The sequence below is a fragment of the Myotis myotis genome, unplaced genomic scaffold (genome assembly GCF_014108235.1).
Source record: "Myotis myotis isolate mMyoMyo1 unplaced genomic scaffold, mMyoMyo1.p scaffold_m19_p_43, whole genome shotgun sequence".
In the NCBI taxonomy this organism is placed as follows: domain Eukaryota; kingdom Metazoa; phylum Chordata; class Mammalia; order Chiroptera; family Vespertilionidae; genus Myotis; species Myotis myotis.
In genome coordinates this window covers 533,098-554,318 of record NW_023416350.1, presented here as the reverse complement: position 1 = coordinate 554,318, position 21,221 = coordinate 533,098, and the positions used below count along the sequence as shown (strand labels likewise).

General features: G+C 48.7%; 1 protein-coding gene and 2 long non-coding RNA genes across 7 annotated transcripts in view; 1 reads left to right on the top strand and 2 right to left on the bottom strand.

Moving 5' to 3' along the window:
* Window positions 1–9,855, bottom strand: part of LOC118655210 (F-box-like/WD repeat-containing protein TBL1X) — a 34,071-nt gene extending 24,216 nt beyond the window's left edge. Inside the window, exon 1 of the mRNA XM_036306746.1 lies at window positions 9,529–9,855. Coding sequence (XP_036162639.1) covers window positions 9,529–9,733 — 205 coding nt within the window. The 5' untranslated portion in view covers window positions 9,734–9,855. The remainder of the gene's footprint in view (window positions 1–9,528) is intronic.
* Window positions 4,578–8,612, bottom strand: LOC118655211. The gene is made up of 2 exons (XR_004967215.1): window positions 8,377–8,612; window positions 4,578–5,674 (listed from the first exon to the last, which is right to left on the bottom strand). It is a non-coding gene; the product is annotated as an uncharacterized LOC118655211 (long non-coding RNA).
* On the top strand, window positions 8,991–20,527 carry LOC118655212. Of its 5 annotated transcripts, none has more exons than XR_004967217.1 (5): window positions 8,991–9,125; window positions 10,717–10,940; window positions 12,802–13,002; window positions 14,580–14,687; window positions 19,404–20,527. It is a non-coding gene; the product is annotated as an uncharacterized LOC118655212 (long non-coding RNA). The 5 variants fall into 5 exon arrangements; XR_004967220.1 differs by having other exon boundaries at window positions 9,018–9,125; window positions 10,757–10,940; XR_004967218.1 differs by lacking the exon at window positions 8,991–9,125 and adding an exon at window positions 9,271–9,407 and having other exon boundaries at window positions 10,717–10,786.
* The last annotated feature ends 694 nt before the right edge of the window (window positions 20,528–21,221 follow it).

Below are 21,221 nucleotides of genomic sequence, written 5' to 3'. Positions count from 1 at the left end.
CATCAACTGATGACTGGAAAACAGCATAGGGTCCATGTGCACAGTGGAATATGATGCAGCCATGAAAAGGAGTGAAGCTCTGACACAGGCCTTGATGACGAGATGCTCAGTGAGAAACCTGACACCAAAGACCACACAGTGTGAGTCCATTTATATAAAACTAGAGGCCCAGTGCACAAAATTCATGCACTGGAGGGAGCGGGGGGGGGGGGGGTCCCCGCAGCTCGGCCTGTGCCCTCTCGCAGTCCAGGACCCCTCGCTCCTTACTGCCCACCCGCTTGCTGCTCCCTACCGCTCGGCTCACTGCTCCTCAGTGTTGCCGCGGAGGCTCCGGCCACTGCTGCTGCACTCGCCAGTGTGAGCCTGGCTTCTGGCTGAGCAGCGCTCCCCCCGTGGGAGTGCACTCACCACCAAAGGGCAGCTCCTACGTTGAGCATCTGCCCCTTGGTGGTCAGTTCATAGCGAGCAGTCATTCCACCATTCGGTTGATTTGAATATTAGGGTTTCATTATATAGGATAGGATATTGAATGTGAACTGTTAATGAAAAATAAAATTTAAAAAAGAACCAAGTAAAATTTTAGATCTGAAAAATTTTTAATACATATATTTTTAATTCTCACCTAAGGATTTTTTTTAAAATTTACTTTTAGAGAGAGAAACATCCATGTGACAGAGAAGTACCAGTAGGCTGCCTCTGCACCTGCTGACCCAGCGCGATCTAACCTAAACCTAAGATGTGCCCTAACCTAGAATCCAACAGGAAATCCTTTGGTGTACAGGTTGCGACTCCAATCAATTGAGCCACCTGACCAGGGCAGATCTGAAAAAATTTTTTTAAATGTACCTCCAGGCCCTGGTCGGTGTGGATCAGTAGTTAGAGTGTCCTCCCATGCACCCAAGGGTCATGGGTTCGATTCCAGGTGAGGGCACATACACAGGTTGTGGGTTCCATCCCTGTCGCATTGCTTGGGCAACTGACCGATGTTTTTCTTTCTCTTAGTTTCTGTCTTTCTCCCTCCCTTCCACTCTCCGGAGGGAAAAAAAAAAGTCAATGCAAAAATGTCCTCAGGTGAGGATTAACCAAAACAAACAAACAAACAAACACCCATCCCCAGTGTGGTTATTGAAGGAGCATGCGCAGTATTTGTTGGGAAGGGATGGGACTTCACTCTCTAACTGTTTTAGCAACTCTGCGAGCCAGAGGTTTATCTTTTAATTTTTATTGATTATTTTAGAGAGAGGAAGGGAGTGAGAGAAACACCAGTGTGTTATTCCACTTATTACGCTCTGTTTGGTTGCTTCTTGTCTGTGCCCTGACCAGGGACCCAACCCGTAACCTTGCTGCATCAGGAGGAGGTTCTAACCCACTGGGCTGCGCGCTGTCAGGGCCCCTCAACAAAACCTCTGGGTGCCCTGGCCCCTGCTGTGGGCCGGAGTTCCCCTGCCACAGCAAAGGTTTGGGTTCATTCTGTCAGGGCACCTACTTAGGTTTCAGGTTTGATCCGGGTCGGGGCTGACTGCTGCTCAGGAAGTGACCGAGGACCGTTGAGGTCCGTGTGCTCTAGTCATTAGGTGGGGAGCTGGGGTTCCATTGCCGACCTGGCCAACTCCGATCCCCACTACCCCCGTCCTTCATCGAGGACAACTTCAACTATGGCAGCTGCGTGGCCTCCGCCAGCGTACACATCCCATGGGTAGGTCGCCCTCTCCGCGGCTCGCCAGGCCCCGCTACTACGCAGTCGCCCTGGGAGGCGATGTCTGGGTTCCCAGGGAGAACGCTCTCCGCGCCGGACTCCCAGGGAGAGCGGGGTCCGGAAGGAAAGCACTTAACTCCTCCTCCCTTCGGGGCTCCCGGCCTGCGCAGGGCTCGGAGGGGAGAGCCGCCCCAGGGAGGCCTCCTGGCTGGGTGCTGAGAAAACGAAACTGGAGCCCTTCCTCCTTGAACCCTGTCGTCTTCGGTGTAGAAAGGGACAGACGAAAGCCTCAGCAGCCTTACTGGGGCATCTTTAAGTGAAGCTGTTATTTTTTTTTTTTTGGTGAAAATAAGTTTATTGTGTAATCAATATTGTGTAATCATTGTGATTTATTGTGTAATCATTGTGGTTACACAATAACCTGCACTGAGTTATCTGCTGGGATGTTTGTGCTTTAGGGCATGTGAACACATTTTATTTTATCTGAGGCGGCCTCATGTGGCATGCAGCCACGCCCACCTGCTCCTGCCTGTCCTTACACGTGAGGGCGTCCCGGATAACTAGCATATTCCTCTATTATTATATAGGATGTCTGGAACACGCAAACCCATCAGACAGAGCGCACACTGGTGGTTTCTGGGGGTTGGAGAATGAGGAATGATTGCTAATGGGCACATTTCTTGTGCAGTGATGAAAATATTCACCATTTAGATACTGAACTGTATACTTTCAAAGGATGGATTTGATGGCATGTGTGTTAATTCTCCTGATCTGGGCTTGTTCAGACCAACAGCCCAAGCCCATGCCCAGGGGTGCCTGTTGCCAGGTGTGCCTGTCACCAAGATAGGCTTAAAAAGTCAGGCAGGCTCTGCTTTCCCCACCCCCTCCCCAGCCTCCCTGTGACCCTGAGCTCTGGGTGAAAGAGACTCTGGCAGCAGCAGAGATGGGAACGTGCAGCCAGGAGAGCCAGGAAGGAAGCTTGGGACAGCCCACTCCCAAGTAGGGGTTCCAGGGTTCCAGCAGGGCTTCCTTGAAATGTGATCCAGAGTCGCTCTCATTCCAGGTTCTAACCCAGGGGTGGGCAAACTTTTTGACTCGAGGGCCACAATGGGTTCTTAACCTGACCGGAGGGCCGGAACAAAAGCATGGATGGAGTGTTTGTGTGAACTAATATAAATTCAAAGTAAACATCATTACATAAAAGGGTACGGTCTTTTTTTTTTTTTTTTTTTTTTTAGTTTTATTCATTTCAAACGGGCCGGATCCGGCCCGTGGGCCGTAGTTTGCCCATGGCTGGTCTAGCCCAAGCATGTGAAACTCAGAGGCTAACATGGGACAAATAAACAAGGTTGAAGTTTATGTGGGCTGCAAAAAAACCCCAAAGCTTCAATTTTCATAGAAACGTAGGTTTATTTCGATAGAGACATGCTGAATACAAAGGGTTGAAATAAATGAGTAATCATTAACATAAAATAATAGAACATTTTAATAATTTTTCTTGAACATTAACTTAACAGACACTGAATAATTGCACAAATCAATAAGCGTAACGCAAATGAACCTATTTTTCTTGTTCTCTGAAAGCAAAATATTTCCTGTTGCACCCGCCAAACAAGTCAGTACAAGACTAATGATGTGGCAATTGGCTGCTAAAATATTCGCTTGCTAGTATTAGTGGAGAGAAATGGTGCGCCTGCGCATAAGGCACGTAAGGGAAATGAATGCAACACGATTATAGTGATCAGTTCATTATTACTAATTCTGCATAGCAGGATATTGTAAAAATTAAGTTATGAAATTTTTTTTAAAATATTTTATTGATTTTTTACAGAGAGGAAGGGAGAGGGATAGAGAGTTAGAAACATCGATGAGAGAGAAACATCGATCAGCTGCCTCCTGCACACCCCCCACTGGGGATGTGCCCGCAACCAAGGTACATGCCCTTGGCCAGAATCGAACCTGGGACCCTTCAGTCCACAGGCCGACGCTCTATCCACTGAGCCAAACTGGTTAGGGCGAAATTTTTATTAAAACGTTTCTTACATACCGTTATATTGGCTGGGCCACAAAAATATTCGTTGTGGGCCACATGCAGCCCGTGGGCCGAGAGTTTGACATGCTTGGTCTGGCCAGTAAGAAATACACCAAGAGACACAGATGTCACTTCCAATTTTGTAGGAGCCACATTTTAAAGTGGTTTTTAAAAATCTTTTTATTGATTTTTAGAGAGAAGGAGAGAGACAGAGAGATAGAAACATCAATGAGGGAGAATCATGGATTGGCTGCCTCCTACATGTCCCCTACTGGGGATCGAGCCCACAACCCAGGCATGTGCCCTGATGGGGAATCAAACCTTTAACCTCTTGGTGCATGGGTTGACACTCAACCACTGAGCCACACCAGCTGGGCTAGGAACCACATTTTAAAAAGCAAAAGAAATATGTGAAGCTAATTTTAATAAGAGACTACTTGTTTAATTCAAAGGAGCCAAAATATGTCCACATGTAACAGACGTAAAGGGGTTATCAGTGAAATGCTTTATATCCCCCTTTTTTTCAGACTAAGTCGAAAGCCCAGGGTGTACTTCCACTTGCACTACATCTCATTTTGGACTCGCCACATTTCAAGTGCTCAAGAGTGACATGCGAGTGGCTCCCAAGGGGCAGTACAGGCCTAAAAGATCAAGATGGGAGAGAGGATATGGAAGATGAGGCTGTGAAACAGTCAGGAGCGAAAACAGAAAGAAGCATCTATAGCAGCCATTTTCATATCATGACACACATAAAGTAATTACTAAAATTCTGCAGCACACCAAAAAAATATATATTCTTTGCCGATTTGACCAAAAAAATAGGTATAAATTTGATTCATTCACACCGAATTGTTGGGTTGGCTGTTGCTGTATTTTTATTTGACAATCTAAGGGGAAAGAGGTCGTGTTTTAAACACTCTAGCAGCACACTGGTTGAAAGTCGCTGTGTATACCCAGCTAAAGTGTCACATGAGCAGTCACTGAGGTCATGGCTACCGTTACTGAGTTCCAGCCAGAGCGTGAGGACTCGAAGAGCGCTCTGGTCCCTGCTTTGCTGGACGTCTACAGGAATCAGACCCACGGAGAGCCGGAGGCAGTGCCCAAGTTAGTGACCACCGCGACTGTCCAGGCGAGCAATAATGCAGGCAGCGCCATCACCGGGATGAGAAAGAAAACGCAACACAAGACACTCAGGCTCCAAAGGAGGTGGGGGTCAGCTGGCCGAGGAAGGTCAGGAGAGAGATACTTAGGGATGAGTCCCAGATTTGTGGATAAAGCTATGGACAGGGCTGGCAATGCAGGAGAATTAAAGGAGGTGAGGGAAGACGAATGAATGATCACCGTCTGGATCACTCGGAGTTTGCGGGCGAACCCAGGTCGGAACTGCACATGGAGATTCAACAGTTGTCTACACACACCCACTCTCTCCAGGGAGTGCAAGGGACCACACAGATGAGAGACGGCAGAGAAGGGAAGGACTTTCGGGAAACCAGCACTGTAGCGGATGGCAAGGGAAAGAGCCAGTGAAGGACGTGTGTGTGAAACAAGGAGTTTTCAGGAGACATCCTTCTCAGGTGGGTCATCTCAGAGTTACACATGGGAAAGTGTTAGAAATAAAGTCAGCGGTGTTCCATTTTCAAGGCAAGGCATTGAAACTTGAACGGAAAATTACTGGTAGTCTGCTTGCATAGCGGCCTGCAGATGGACCTAAGTTCATGCACTTGGAGAGTCCCGGGGTGGGGGAAGAGGGGGGGACAGCCCTCCATGCAATGACTGGCCACTTGAGGGGCCTCCAAGCAAAAGACCCCACAGGCCAGTGTCTTCAAAAGAAGGAAGCATGAGCTTTAAACACTGACATCCTTTCGTGACACATGGTTACACAGCAAGGGCGATGTTGCAGCCAGGGAACATTGGGCAGCCTGCAGGGGGTTTTCTGGTTATCACACCTGCAGAGGGGGTGCCAGTGGGAGAGAACAGGGATGCTGCTACACATCCTACAATGCACAGGAAAGCCTCCCAAAGAAAATGAACCAGCCCAGAACATCAATAGCGTCAAGATTTAAAAACTGTCGTCAAATGGATGTGAGAGTCATTCAATATGGCTCTGCCAACGGATTTCCCACAACTGCAGATGGCACTGACTGGAGGGAAAACAGGAACATTTGGAGTCTAGATCTGGTCCTCAAGGTCCTTCTCAAGACCTGCTGGGTTGCTGACCCCAGCGCACATCTATACAGTGGGCTACACAAGGTCTCCACCAGGTCAGGGACTGAAGCAGCCTAGATGGGGCACCCCTCCCAGTTCTAAGATGCACACCCCTGTGAGGCTTTCTAAGGTGCCTTCATTATCACAGCAAGAGTCCTCACACAGGGTCCAGCTTCTCCCAGCCAGATTCTGTCAAATAGGAAATGTGCTAAGATCCAGGGCTCTAACATATAAACTATTTAATTACAAAGTGGTTGTTTTTTTTAATACACACCCAAGGATATGTTTATTTTTATTGATTTCAGAGAAGAAGGGAGAGATAGAAACATGATGAGAATCATTGATCAGCTGCCTCCTGCACGCCCCCTACTGAGGATTGAGCATGCAAGCCAGGCATGTGCCCTGACCGGGAATAGAACCAGTGAATTCTTGGTTCATAGGTTGATGCCCAACCACTGAACCACACTGGCCGGGTTATACTGATTTTAGAAAGAAAGGAAGGAAAAAAGAGAAACATTGATTAGTTGCCTCCCATATACACCCGACCAGGGATCAATCCCACAATCTAGGTATGTGCATTGACCAGGAATTGAACCCACAACCTTCCAGGTGTATGGGATGACTAATCAACTGGGCCACCTGGCCAGGGCTTATCACAAAGTTTTTTAAATGCAAAAAATTGATGAGAAGAATTACTATCTAATGAGCCCTGAAGATTTTTCAGTACCAAGAGGAAAAGAAGTCAAAGCTCAGATTAAACTAAATTCTGGTGTGAAACAATTGTCCCCAGGGCCCATCAAAAAAGTCTATTTCCATTTTTTAAGTAAAGCTAGACACGCATTCCTTCATCCTTTTCTTTTAAATTCTTTTTGTTGAAAGTATTACATATGTCTCCTTTTCCCCCACTGACCTCTCTCAGCCCACTCCCACCCCACAGCACAGGCGCTCACCCCCCTACTGTCTGTATCCTCATCCTTTTCTAATAACGTGATAGTTAATTACCAGCTGCTAAATTGTAAGCGAGTGTCCCTAACAACTAATCCAGGAGAAAAGACAGTTATGTAAATATTGTCAATACTGTTCCACGTGTGCATGTGTGAGAAGGCCTATGTGCACTTACATACAAGTGTGCATGAAAACTTAGAACACAAGTCCAAGCTGCTCTGAATCCTCTCCCTCGTAAGCAAAGAAACCACAACTCTCCAGTCACCCCAAGGCAGCTACAAAGACGAAGCAGCAGTTTAAGGGAGGGACGCATGAGCGCCTCAGATAAGAATCACAAGCATTTTAGTCTGCAAAAGCCTGACGCACAATCCAGGAAGGCTGTGTGTGTACCCTGCTACCAGCCTAGCCATAAAAACTTTCCAAAACAGAGCAAAACAAACAAAAGCCTTAGTAACTCCCGTGGGAGCCAACCAACAGGCAGACGCCCGGAGACGGCCGTCTTTCCCTGGGTGTCACTGCCCGCCTCCTTCAGCTTCCAGAATGGCGGCCTCTGAGGGAGGAGAGGCGGCCACTGATAATACACTGGGTCACCAGTGTATCATTTTAGAACCGGGGGTGGGGGGTGTCCTCTTCGACAGCTAGAACAGGGATTTTTAGAACTTGGGGTACCTGTTGTCAGATGGGTACTAGATTTATCAGGGTGATCACTTCGTAACTAATATAAATGTCTAATCACTGGGTTGCACACCTCGAACTATTATAATATTGCATATCAACTGTAATTAAAAAACAAAAAAATATATTAAGGAAAAAAAAACTTGGGGTACCTTAGAAAGGATGAATGCTTTGGAGTCGCTTTATCCAGCTGTAAAACAACTAAATTTTAAAGTGACTTCCAGCTTTCTCACACTGTGAAGGCCAAAAAGCAAGACTTCTTCTTAAGTAAAGTTTTACAACGTGTCCCATCGGCTATAAAGGCAAGTCCAAGGAAGAGACAGGGTGGGGCAAACATAGTTTTACAGTTGTTTGTATGGAAAATAATACGATTAAGTAATAATACAAGAATAAACTGTTTTGAGTACTCACAACTGTAAACCTACATTTGTCCCACCATGAATGTTGAATCATGTATCTTTTCTTAAAAAGAATACATGAAATGTTAAAGGTCTGAGTAGCTTATCCAATCCCTTTAATTTTACCATCAGAAATGCCCTGTAAAACCTTTATTTAAAAGATACAGGCAAGCCCTGACTGGGTGCTCAGTGGGCTGGAGCGTCCTCCCATATACCAAAAAGCTGCGGGTTCCATTCCTGGTCAGGGCACACACCTAGGTTGCATGTTCGATCCCTGGTCTGGGCGCATGAGAGACAACTGATCAATGCTTCTCTCTTGCCCTTCTCTCTCTCCAAAAAGAATTTGTTTTAATTAATAAAAAAGTTGATACCCAAGTATATATATATTTTTAAAAGATACAGGCAAAATACGCTTTAATACAAACTTTGTGGGGAAAATGTCCTTGCTGGGCCAGGCGTGCAGTGACTGCCCACCATCTTTTCCAGGAATGCAGTCCACATAAATTCAGTGCACTCTGAACAAGCCTGCCTCAAAGCCCCCAGTTCTGCAAATAGAAACGTGAGAGAAAGTACGGAACAGAACAGTTGGGCGGCTCATTTGCTCTCTGAACAACGGAGCCACCCCACTGCCCACGTTCATGCCGGGAGGGTGGGCTGGCAGTCACCAGGTTTCTCCCTGCGGTGGACGCGCAGGGAAGCCCAGGAAACAGGTAGGTCACCTTCAAACGCTTCCAGGAGCCAAACATTTTCACATTTTCAGTGGAACTTTGTCCCTAGGAATGAGCTGGCCCAACCCTTCCCAAGTAAACGGACCAACCCACACTCTGAACCAGAAGAAAACAGGGCGATGTGTTTGCTGTTTGCGTGTCTTTACAGGTTCCCCTGGTCCGTTCCAAGATGAATTTTGTTTCTGAGACAAGATAATCTCGTTCTAAAGCAGCCCGTCTCCCCCAAACCCCATAGGAGAATCCCATTCCTGATGAGGCACATTGGAAATGTCTTATCACTGGAGCTGAAACTCCGCTTTTATAAAGGCGGCTGAAAAGTTTCTGTGCGTTTGGGCAGGTCTCCGGAGCGCCATGGAATGGAAACCGAAAGTGAGCGAACACTGACGGACAGATGCGAATCTGCGGGCTGGATGGCGGCGGCGGCGGCTGGGCTGCGTTTCCTAGCGGTAAGGGTGCAGGTCCCAGGGGCGTGGAACCCCGGGCCGAACAGAGGCACGCACCGGCAGGGAGCGTTCCCTCCGGGCCTCTGGGCGGCCCCACAGGTGCAGGCCGCTGCTGGCGAGGCCGGGAGTGACGGGGTCCCTGCCGGGCCCCTTCGCGGAGGGGGACCCGGAACAGAAGCCATTGAAACACTGCGCGGCGCCAGGAGGCAGCTGGGCTCCGGCCGCCGCAGAGCAGCGGGGACGCCGCGCCGCACCTATGCGTGTCCGGAAGTCCGCCTCCCACAGGTGACCGGGCCGACGCGCCCCGGAGCAGGGGGCGACCGCCGCGCTCCCGCCGGTGCCTCCACCCCTCCGAGCCCCCGCCCACCCGCGGGCAGTCCTCGCGCGGGCCCCGCGGTCGCCTTACCTTGCTGATGCCCCGCGGCGGGCCGTGCTGGCGGGCGGCCTTCAGGGTGAAGCCCCGAAGGGCGCCACCGTTCAGCTGCACCTCCACGGGGCGCCCGCCTCCGGCGGTACAGGCCCAAGGCTCGGGCTACGCGCGGGGCTCGGCGCCCTCCATGGCGCGGGGCGCGCAGGCTGCGAGGCCCGAGAGGCCGCGGGCCCACCTCCATGCGCTCCGGGGGTCCGGCTGGCCTAGGAGGGGAGGCTTCCGGCCACCAGCGAACTTGCGCTGCAACTTGAAACTGCGGGCCGACCCGGGAAGGAGCCGACGGGGCTGGCGGCGGGAGGGCGGGGCGGCGGGAGGGCGGGGCGCGGAGCGGGGGCCGGGCCGGGGCGGGCGGAGGCGCCAAGGCGCGTGCTCGGGTCTCCCCAGCGGCGCGGGGCGAGAGGGGCGCGCGCTCGGGGCCGGGGGTGGCCCGGGGCCCTGCTCGTCTTCCCGCGCGGGCGCCGGAGGCCGGCTTGGGGCCCGTCAGCCCGCCTCCGGGAAGATCGAGGCGCGGCCAGTGAGGCGGCGGAAGCGCCCGCACGGGGCGGGCCAGACAGCGGCCGCAGGCCTTGGCGCCTCCATCTTGGAGCGCGCGGCCGGCCCTGCGCCGCCGCCTTTGTGGGCGCGGACTTGGGGCCACGCAGGTGAGGCCGGAAGCGGACGGGAGCCGCGCGCCACCGGCCGGTCCCGCGCGGACGCACCTGGCCCCGAGTTCCGGGCATCGGGACCGCGGGTCCCGGAAGCGGGCCGCGCGCGCGCACACTGTTCCAGCCGGAGAGATGGGAGGGCGCCCCCTCAGCCAAGGGCCCCCCGCTGGCCCTGTCCCCACGAGGGACTGCCCATCCTCCACAAACCCCCTCCTGCGGCGCCCGGCCCAGAAGAGGAACGGCTTCTTGTTGGCTCTTCCTGTAGTTGCACCTCAGAAGTTTCCCTTCAAACCCTGCTCTCACTTTCATGGAAGCCTGTCCCCAGGACTTAGGGTCCCGGGGCTGCATCCTCCACAAAGGGGAAGAGCTCGCTGGGCTGGCGTCATTGAATGTTTCTGAATTGAACGGGTGTGCCACCTCTTCCTGCCCCTTTTCAATTTCCATAAAGGTCCGAAATAAAGAAAGAGCATTAATGTATTTGCATGCTTTGCAAAAAACAATTTTTTATTGCTGTTTGTAGTTATGAAGCTGGATGCTGATGAACACCTGTTTCCTCACAGCAGCTCCATCCCCCCGGGGACTTGTAGCAGGTGATGAGGCTGGGAGTGGGCAGCAAGGACCAGACAGGACAGCACTGGACAGACTCCGAGGGCCCCGGGCCTTGTCTGGGCTCCGCCACTAGAGCCAGGATGAGGAATTTCAACTCGTCTCTTCAGCAGCCAAGCGAGGGTTCTGCATTCTGTGGTCAGAATCCCAGGGCGGATCTCTGTGACATCCAGGCAACTGAAATAAGAGTGCAGACTCCCCTGGCACCTGTTCAGTGGCTGGGCAGTGCTTACTGCCCCATGAATGCCCCCCCCCCCTTTTCCATTTTGAACTGACACTTAGGGAGTATGCCTGTAAGAATCAGTCTCAAGTGTACGGTGACTGGTGGCCACGTGAATTCTCACAGACATTAAATTGCACAGAACTGAATACACAGGAATGCGTGTAAACTGGGGGAATCTGAATAACTTGGTGGGTTGTGTCATTGTATCAATCTATACTAATAATAGCCTAGGTGGCATCAAAGATGGCTATGCACACAGCCGAGGCTGAGCTGTGAGGCCTGGGGACCCCCCAGGTCTGTCTCCACTGAGGAGGCAGGTCCAGGCAGGGGAGGGTAGTTGGGGGTGATCAGGCTGGCAGGCAGAAGGGTTAGGGGCAATCAGGCAGGCAGGTGAGCGGTTAGGACCCAGATTGTGAGAGGGATGTCCGACTACCGTTTAGGGATCGGGCCTAAACCAGCAGTCAGACATCCCCCGAGGGGTCCCAGATTGGAGAGGGTGCAGGCTGGGCTGAGGGACACCCCCCCTCCCGTGCATGAATTTTATGCACCAGACCTCTAGTGTTTATATATTGTGCTATAATTTTGCAAGATGTTACCACCTGGAGAAGCAGGATCCAGGGTGCAAAGGATGTCCCTGTGTTCTTTCTTACAACTACATGTGAATCTGTAATTAACTCCAAATAACAAGAGGATCTGATAAGCCGAAAAATAAAGGACCACATCCATGCACCTAGAACTTTTGCCAGTCCCCCTGTCCCAAAATAGCCACCCGCCCCACCTCCCGCAAGGTGGTATTGGCTTAAATTTCAGGGCTGAAATTCAGGCCACTAGATTCATTAAAGCAGGGACAATGATTTCATCGTCTCCATCAATTCCAACCAAAGTGATTTTTAACACTTTATGTTCATTGTGTAATCATGATGGGATTACCCATCTGTCACTTGGAAGGGTTGTGCTGTTCATTTCTTGAACTTAGGTGCAAATGGACATGCATCCTTACTTAACACCATTTTGAGTTGTTTTGTTTTTTAATCCTCACTTGTCCGAAGATTTTTTTTTTATCGATTTTTTAGAGAGTGGAAAGGGAGAGAGAGAAAGAAACATCCACGTGAAAGAGACTCATCGATTGGTTGCCTCCTGCATCAGCCTCCACCAGGATCAAACCTGAAACTGAGGCACGTGTCCTTGACTGGGAATCGAACCCAAGATCCTCTAGCCGCTGAGAAGCACTGGCCAGATCAAGTTGTTTGTTTTTAATCTTCACATTAGGCATCCCTCCCAGCTTAGCATCATTTGAATATTTATAAGGCAGCTATCGACCTTGAGGAAGTGGCTCCCACACATGAGACTTGCATGCCTAGAAGTGGTTGGTGCTCATAGGCGTGAAAAGCCACGGCCAGCGTGGCTTTCGGGTTCAAAGGCTTGGAGAAAGAGCTGATGCGCAAATTGACACACAAGACAAGAAATATTAATTTTGAAATTATGGGGGAAGCCAGGGAAAAACTCGACTGTAGTAGTCAAGTTCCATGGAGTCTCCGTTCCCGCCTGCTTTTATTTACTAGAATACACAACTGCCTTTTAGGAATGCTCACAGACATATCAATGGTAATGTTTAGTAAACAGTAAGATTGTCAAGTTTGGGGGGAGTTTGCTTTAGGCCACTGAGTCAGCAGTAGGTAATAAAATGTAAATATTCACCCTGTGAATATCAAAGGAGTCCTGGTCAGCCTCCTGCCAGACTCCTCGAATTTAATTGCTGTTGATCTTGGTTTCTAGCACATAGGGTTCTCTCTGCCCTTCAGAAGACTGCATACCCACCATCCTGTCTTCTGAGCAATAAAGCTGAATGTCCCAGGAGCGGGAAGCCCCACCGATCCAGTGTGCCCCTGGCTGCGTGGTGTTTAGAAAACAAAGCCGTCACCTGTAGAAGTCCATGCTGCTTCTATGTTATACTAAACCCTTCCAGACAGGCACAAGGTTGGTAAATTGAGGTGATGCCTTTTAGTCACAAGATTTTCACGGGGTGTTTGACAAGGTCTAGTGATGACACAATGGACAGGATGCACAAGTCTAGGTGTGACTGAAGCACAGGTGGCTGTGCTGACCTGTAGACTCCAAATGTCAATGACAGGACTTACGTGGCTCTGAGAGGCGGGCAGCTGTCTCACAGCAGGCCACACAGGAGTTGGTCCAGTCCCTGCAGCGGAGAACACTCAAGTCCAGAGAGAATGAGCAATCTGCCAACAGTGAATCCAAACCCACGGGCCCCCAGGCGCTGACCACTGTACCACCTGCCTCCAGGCAGCCCCTGCAGCCCAGCATTCTCAGGGTCCGTGCTGAGCATAAGGTGGCATACATACCTTGAAGACCTTTTCCCTGGGGCCTTTAGAGTCAATCAAAATTGTTTATGCCCTGGCCACCAGTGGCTCAGTGGTTAGAGCGTCAACCTGCACACTGAAGGGTCACAGGTTTGATTCCGGGTCAAGGGAATGTACCTGGGTTGCAGGTTTGGGTTGTAGGTTCATCCCCAGCCTGGTCAGGGTAGTTCAGGAGGCAACTTGTCGATGTTTCTCCCCCAGCCTCAGCTCTCACTCTGTCTCCCTCCATCCCTGTAAAACCACATCTATCTCAGAAGGTTATGGAGGAGTAAACGTGAAGATAATGTGGGTAATGGTCGAGAATGGTGCTGGACATGTGGAAGGCTCTCGGTAGCTGTGAGCAGTGATTATACCCAGGGTGCGGGGTGCGTGCCAGTAATGAGGAGACAGGACCTAAGTGACAGAAGCAGGAGGGCTGTGCAGGGCAAGTCCCGGTGCCCTGGCTGCAGCTCCACGAAGCATTTGTTCCTCTCCCAGTTCATGGTCTACTTCCATCAGGTCCCCCTCAGGTGGAAACCTGCTTGCTTTTTTAAAAAACAGCTTCATAAAGTCTGTATAAGATCAGCCTGGCTGGTATGGCTCAGTGGTTGAGTGTTGACCTATGAACCAGGAGGTCACGGTTCAATTCCTGGTCAGGGCACATTCCTGAGTTGCAGACTTGATCCCCAGTGTGGGATGTGCAGAAGGCAGCTGATCAATGAGTCTTTCTCATCATTGATGTTTCTCTCTCCCTCTCCTTTCCTCTCTGAAATCAAGAAAAGTATATTTTAATAAATAAAAACAGTTCCTGAACTAGTAAAATCCATATAAAACCTGGAGTTTAATTAGCAGGCCTGTACCACTGCTCATTTCTTCGTGTGACAAAGGTCACCAGGGTCATGCAGGATCTTAACTTTGGGGGAAGCTGGGTATATATAGGTCTACGGAAACTTTCTACACTATATTTGCAAATCTTGCGTAAATGTGAAATTATTTCAAAGTAAGGTTTTAAGTATTCATATTCCCATGAGTCTGTGAGTCGGCACCCGGGAGGTGGTGAGAACAGCATGGCAGTGTCTGGCCTGGCTCCACACTCCCCCGGCTCTGCTCAAGGGCTCACACCTGCCTCAGCCCCTTCCCGGTCCCTCAATAGACGCCAGTCCTGAACATCGCGTGCACGCCCTATCTTCTTCACAGGGGCCTCGTCACTGAAAGGGAAACGAGGCGTCTACACGGAGACGGAGGGCAGGCGGGAGCCACGATCAAGACCCGATTCTTCAGCATCATGCTGGTTGTCGTTACCTGGTAGCCTTCCTTCTGCTCTTTGTCATTGTCACTGTGCCAATTGGCTTGTCCACGTGGGACCTGAAAGTTCCAAAGGGAGGAGTCTTTTTTTCTCTCTCAAGAAAAACGATTTCAAATACAATAATGTTACATGCAATAAACACCCATTATTCAAGAAAAATTATCTTATATATAATAATATTACATGCAGTGAACATTAATATTTCAAGAATGAAAGGATTTTAAGTATAATAATATTACCAAAACTGTACTAACATAGTATGATGTCACAAAAGTTGTAGGAAATATTAAAAATCTGCAAATAACAGGATTGCTTCTATTATCTTCTAGAATTTCCCCACCACCACCCCTGGCTCTATTTTTATTCATTATTTTATGTTGTTCATTATATTCCACAAATGAGTGATATCATGTGATATTTCTCTTTCTCCCACTGGCTTATTTCACTTAGTATAATGCTCTGCATGTCCATCCATGCTGCTGCAAATGGTAAGAGTTCCATCTTTTTTACCGCAGCATAGTATTCCATTGTGTAGATGTACCACAGTTTTCTAATCCATTCATCTGCTGATAGGCACTTAGGCTGTTTCTAAATCTTAGCTATGGTAAATTGTGCTGCTATGAACATAGGGGTGCATGTATCCTTTCTGATTGGTGTTTCTGGTTGCTTGGGATATAGTCCTAGAAGTGGGATCACTGGGTCAATTGGGAGTTCCATTTTTAGTTTTTTTTTTTTAAATTAAATCTTTATTGTTTAGATTATTATAGTTGTTCCTCTTTTTTCCCCCCATAGCTCCCCTCCAACCAGTTCCCACCCCACCCTCTGCCCTTACCCACCCCCCCATCCTCATCCATAGGTGTATGATTTTTGTTCAGTCTCTTCTCACACCCCCCACACCCCTTTACCACCCCCCCAAGAATAGTCAGTCCACTCCCTTTCTATGCCCCTGATTCTATTATATTCACCAGTTTATTCTGTTCATCAGATTATTTATTCACTTGATTTTTAGATTCACTTGTTGATAGATGTGTATTTGTTCATAATTTGTATCTTTACCTTTTTCTTCTTCTTCCTCTTCTTAAAGGATACCTTTCAGCATTTCATATAATACTGGTTTGGTGGTGATGAACTCCTTTAGCTTTTTCTTATCTGTGAAGCTCTTTATCTGACCTTCAATTCTGAATGATAGCTTTGCTGGGTAAAGTAATCTTGGTTGTAGGTTCTTGGTATTCATCACTTTGAATATTTCTTGCCACTCCCTTCTGGCCTGCATAGTTTCTGTTGAGAAATTAGCTGACAGTCATATGGGTATTCCTTTGTAGGTAACTGACTGTCTTTCTCTTGCTGCTTTAAGATTCTCTGTCTTTTGCTCTTGGCATTTTAATTATGATGTGTCTTGGTGTGGTCCTCTTTGGATTCCTTTTGTTTGGGGTTCTCTGTGCTTCCTGGACTTGTAAGTCTATTTCTTTCAACAGGTAGGGGAAGTTTTCTGTCATTATTTCTTCAAATAGGTTTTCAATATCTTGCTCTCTCTCTTCTTCTGGCACCCCCATAATTCGGATGTTGGTACGCTTGAAGTTGTCCCTGAGGCTCCTTACACTATCTTCATATTTTTGGATTCTTTTTTCTTTTTGTTTTTCCGGTTGGGTGTTTTTTGCTTCTTCATATTTCAAATCTTTGACTTGATTCTTGCGATCCTCTAGTCTGCTGTTAGAACTCTGTATAATATTCTTTATTTCAGTGAGTGTATGCTTAATTTCTAGTTGGTCCTTTTCATAACCTCAGGGGTCTCACTAGATTTTTTGAGGGTCTCACTAAATTTATCGGCAGTTTCTAGAAAGTTCTTGAAAAACATTATAAGTGTGGTTTTGAACTCTATATCCAGTAGTTTGCTTTCCTCCATTTCTGTCATCTGTGACCTGTTTCTTTGTCTCTGCATTTTTTATGCTTCTCTGTGTTGATAGAGTGGCTTTCTGTGCTAGGTGTCCTATAGGGCCCAGTGGCTCAGCCTCCCCAATTACCTGAGGTGGACCCTCTTGGTGCACCCCTTTGTGGGCTTTGTGCACAGTCTTGTTGTAGTTAAGCCTTGATTGTTGTAGGTATCACTGGGAGGAATTGACCTCCAGGCCAATTGGCTGTGAGAATCAGCTGTATCTACAGTGTGAGAACTTCTGTGCTGGAGACACCCTTCTGGGGCAAGACTTGCTTCAGTGGGGCTTTGGTGCTCACTGAGTCTGCCCCTGAGTGTGTCCTTTATGGATCTGAGGAGTTGTAATCTGGATGGTCCCACTCTGACCACTGGGTACACTGGCTCTTGGACCTCTAAGGAGGTGCTAATTCAGCCTCTGCCTGAGGCTACCCAGCAGGAGCTATGGAAAGATTTGCAGATTCCTCTTCTTTGTTTGGGGTTTGGAGGTGTCCAGATGAGGCCCAGTTGTGAAGCATTGCAAGCTGCTGTGGGGCCTTAGGTCTTCTTTTGGAAGTTCTGGGTCTCTCTGACCCAGCTTCAGTTTGTTAGGTAATTCCAGATTGGAAAGGGCCAGGCCTTTCATATGCAAAAGCCTCTGGGCACAGCTTGGGTGGGGCGGGGTCTCAGGGAATCAACAGGGCGGAGCAAACAGCTATGGCTGATCCTCAGCCCTGCCCTAAGAGGCCCCGTGTCTCAGTGTCCTGGTAATCGCTGCAAACACCTCTGAGAGAAATCCGCCATCAAGTTCCTACCGATGCCAGACAGTCCAGTTTCTCCCTGTAGCAGTCTGGATCCCCAGAGACTTGCCCAGAACTGGAGTTCAGAGCAGTCGGGAGCTTGAGACTCCCTCCTGATTGAAAAAGACAACCATGTCCTCAGTTGCCAGCCCTTTCCACATGCGCCACGTCCTCAGTTGCCAGCCCTTTCAGCGTGCGCCTCCGTACCTCTGCACTTTACTTCTGCACCTCCTCTGAGTCTCGGTATGCTTTTCTCTTTCCTTCTAGTTGTAGAATTTCCACTCAGCCAGCCTTCCTGTGGTTCTGGATGATGTCCGTTTTGTTTTTTCGTTGTATTTTTGAAGTGGTTATGCGAGGCAGCAATTTCTGGTGTTTACCTATGCCGCCATCTTGGTTTCTCTGTCCATTTTTAGTTTTTTGAGGAAACTCCATACTGTTCTCCACAGTGGCTGCACCAGTCTGCATTCCCAGCAGCAGTGCACGAGGGTTCCTTTTTCTCCGCATCCTCACCAGCACTTGTCGTTTGTTGACTTGTTGATGATAGCCAGTCTGACAGGTGTGAGGTGGTACCGCATTGTTGTTTTGATTTACATCTCTTGGATGATTAGTGACTTTGAACATGTTTTCATATGTCTCTTGGCCTTCTGTATGTCCTCTTTTGAAAAGTGTCTATTTTTTAGGTCCTTTGCCCATTTTTTATTGGATTGTTTATCTTCCTTTTGTTAAGTAGTATGAGTTCCCTGTAAATGTTGGAGATTAAACCTTATCGGTGATAACATTGGCAAGTATGTTCTCCCATGCAGTGGGCTTTCTTGTTGTTTTGTTGATGGTTTCTTTTGCTGTGCAGAAGCTTTTTATTTTGATGCAGTTCCCTTTGTTTATTTTCTCCTTAGTTTCCATTGCTCTAGGAGCTAAAGATATTTCTATGACATATGTCTGCAATTTTGCTACCTATAGATTCTTCTAAGGTTTTTATGGTTTCCCGTCTTATGTTTAAGTCCTTTATCCATTTTGAGTTTATTTTTGTGTATGGTGTAAGTTGGTGGTCTAGTTTCATTTTTTTGCATGGATCTGTCCAATTTTCCCAGCACCATTTATTGAAGAGACTGTCTTGACTCCATTGTGTGCTCCAAAGGGAGGAGTCTTGGAGAGGAAATCTTTGGCTCTGGGCTAGGAGCCCTTTGAGGAAATGCACACCGGACAGGAAGGCAAGTCCACAGTCCCTCGACCTCTAGAAAGAGCCAGATCTACTGAAATATGATGGGAATCCCTTAGAACACAATCCCAGCCACATGCATCTGTGCTTCCTGCCAGGGTTACCATGGAAACACAGCACTTGGTCCTGCCTTCTCAGTCTACCCACTTGCATCAGTCTTGGAACCAGATGCCTGCATCTAAGAAGTTCCAAGGGCAAGGGTACATCTTTGGTGTGATGACTCAGAGCTCAGGCCAGAAGGGTAGAGAGCAGTTTTTCTCTCCTTGGTTTCCCCTACGGCAGGGCATCCTGCCCCAAACCGGATGCTTCCAAAATAGACCTGTAATCCATGCTCGACAACAGATTGGAATGAGAAAACCTTTAGCTGCCACCAAGCCATGCTTTGCAGGGTGGGGCCTGCCTTCATGGGGTTGATCATTTATCTGATACGAGGAAGGTTGGACACTGCTAGGAGAGGCGTAAGTTATTTCTCTTAAAATACCCCAAGCAGGCCTTGCTGACTTCCACTGATCTCCCAACAATCACATCAAAAAATTCAGACATCAAATGTCTAGATAAGATTTGCTTTGGTCTCCGTCCAAACATTATGTCACTCTTCGAATGAAGACCGACTTCTGGGTTATTTGATAGAGGGTTTGTCTGTCTCTGCATGGGATGGGGAGCAGCAGCTCTGGCTCTTCCATCATATTCTGATGGGCTGGGCAGTCCTTGCGGCCACCCCTGGAGGACTGTTGGGATACTTAACATACTCTGCAGCTGATGTCTTACCCACAGGCCATTGTTTTTCTCACAGTTGGTTGCCAAAATCATCAATGAAGGCCCTCTATTCTACCTTGAGATGCAACCGGATATCAATGGAGGTGCTTTGAAGTATGTCAGAAATGTGAGACTTCTGGAAAGATGCGCCCCCCACAAGGTCAACCTGGGAGTGGGAGTTTATCGCATGGATGACTACCAGCCCTGGGTATTGCCTGTAGTGAGGAAGGTGGAGCAGAAGATTGCTGACTACAATAACCTAAATCACCATCCTGGGCCTCCCGGAGTTCCGGACCCATGCTTCCTGCCTTGCCCTTGGGGATGACAGCACAGTAATCCGGGAGAAGCAGATAGGTGTGCAGTCTTTGAGGGAAAGAGGGGCACTTTGAATGGGAACCGAGTTCTCAGCACAATGGTACAATGGAACAAACAAAGACACACCTGCCTACATATCTTCACCAACCTGGTGAAAAGGAAAATGGAGGGGCGGGGGCTTGCAACCTGGTTTAGTATCTGGTTAAAACTGTAGTCTTACTTCCCCACTCTGACTGACGCGGGCAGAGCTGCAGGGACCCTCAGGGGCCCGCCACAGGAGGAGATATATAGGTCAGAGCCTTCCCACGAGTTCAGTTCCGGCTTTGGATCCAGAATTCCCCTGGCCTAGCAGATCCGCAAAATAAAAGTTAAACTTTCCTCCTTCAGAGTGCGGCTGACCGTTCACCCATGCCTTCTGCCACTTTTGGTACATCGGCCAGGAAAAACATCAGTTGAGCTGGCTCTTAGGCCACTGCTGACAAGAGTGGGCTTCGGGGCACTTGCTTCGGCCTCCGAGACCCAAGGAAGGTGTGCCCCCGGCAGGCCGGTGCCTGAACTCGGGGGCCCCAGGGGGACTGCGGTGACTGTGCTCTCATGGACTCAAAAGAGGCAGGAAACACCATTCTGGGCCTTCCCGGAGGGAAGTCAAAACTCGGACTGGCTCAGGGTATGAGGCTAGCCTGCCTTTGGAAAAGGTAGAAGAGAAATGTTCCTAGGCAGTCTCCCACTGCCTCTGTTCAGAGACTTGTTCTGTATCTCTGCGCAATTGAAACTGATTTGGTGGATGCAGGGTATTCTGGGGTATAAATGTGGCATGCGCCGGTGTAAAAGTGTTTATTTACTGTTGGGGTTTTATGTTTATTTTTTTCTGTTTTGTGTGTGTGGTTTTTTTTTTTGTTTTGTTTTTGTTTTTCTTTAAAAAAACCTTCTAAACCTAAAAACAAACAAACAAACAAAAAAAACGCGGCCAAGACCACATGTTTTATTATGGTAGGTCATTCGTGATTTTAAATTTTCTTCTTGAAAACAAACAAACCAGCCCTGGCCACTGTTGCTCAGTTGATTGAGCACCATCATGTGTACCAAAAGAATGCCATTCCATTCCCCACCAGGGCACCGCCCCTGTTGCAGGCTTGATTCCTGGTAGGGGGCGTGCAGGAGGCAGCCCATCCATGTTTCTCTCTCATTGATGTTTCCACCTCTCTCTGATATGACTTTAAAAATATTTTTAAAAAGATGACAAATTTAGCCCTGGCTGGATTGACTTAGTGGTCAGAGGGCCCACCTACGAACCAAAGAGTCTCAGGTTCGATTCCTGGTCAGGGGCACGTACCTCGGTTGCAGTTCCCTGGCCCTGGTGGGAGTGTGTGCAGGAGGCAACCACTCCATGTGTCTCTCATGTCGATGCCTCTTCCCTTCCACTCTCACTGGAAATCACTGGGAAAAGTATCCTCGGGTAAGGATCAAAAAGAAAAGATTATAAATTTAAAAATTTTACTAAATACAGATACATGATAACACACCCATCAAAATATATTGG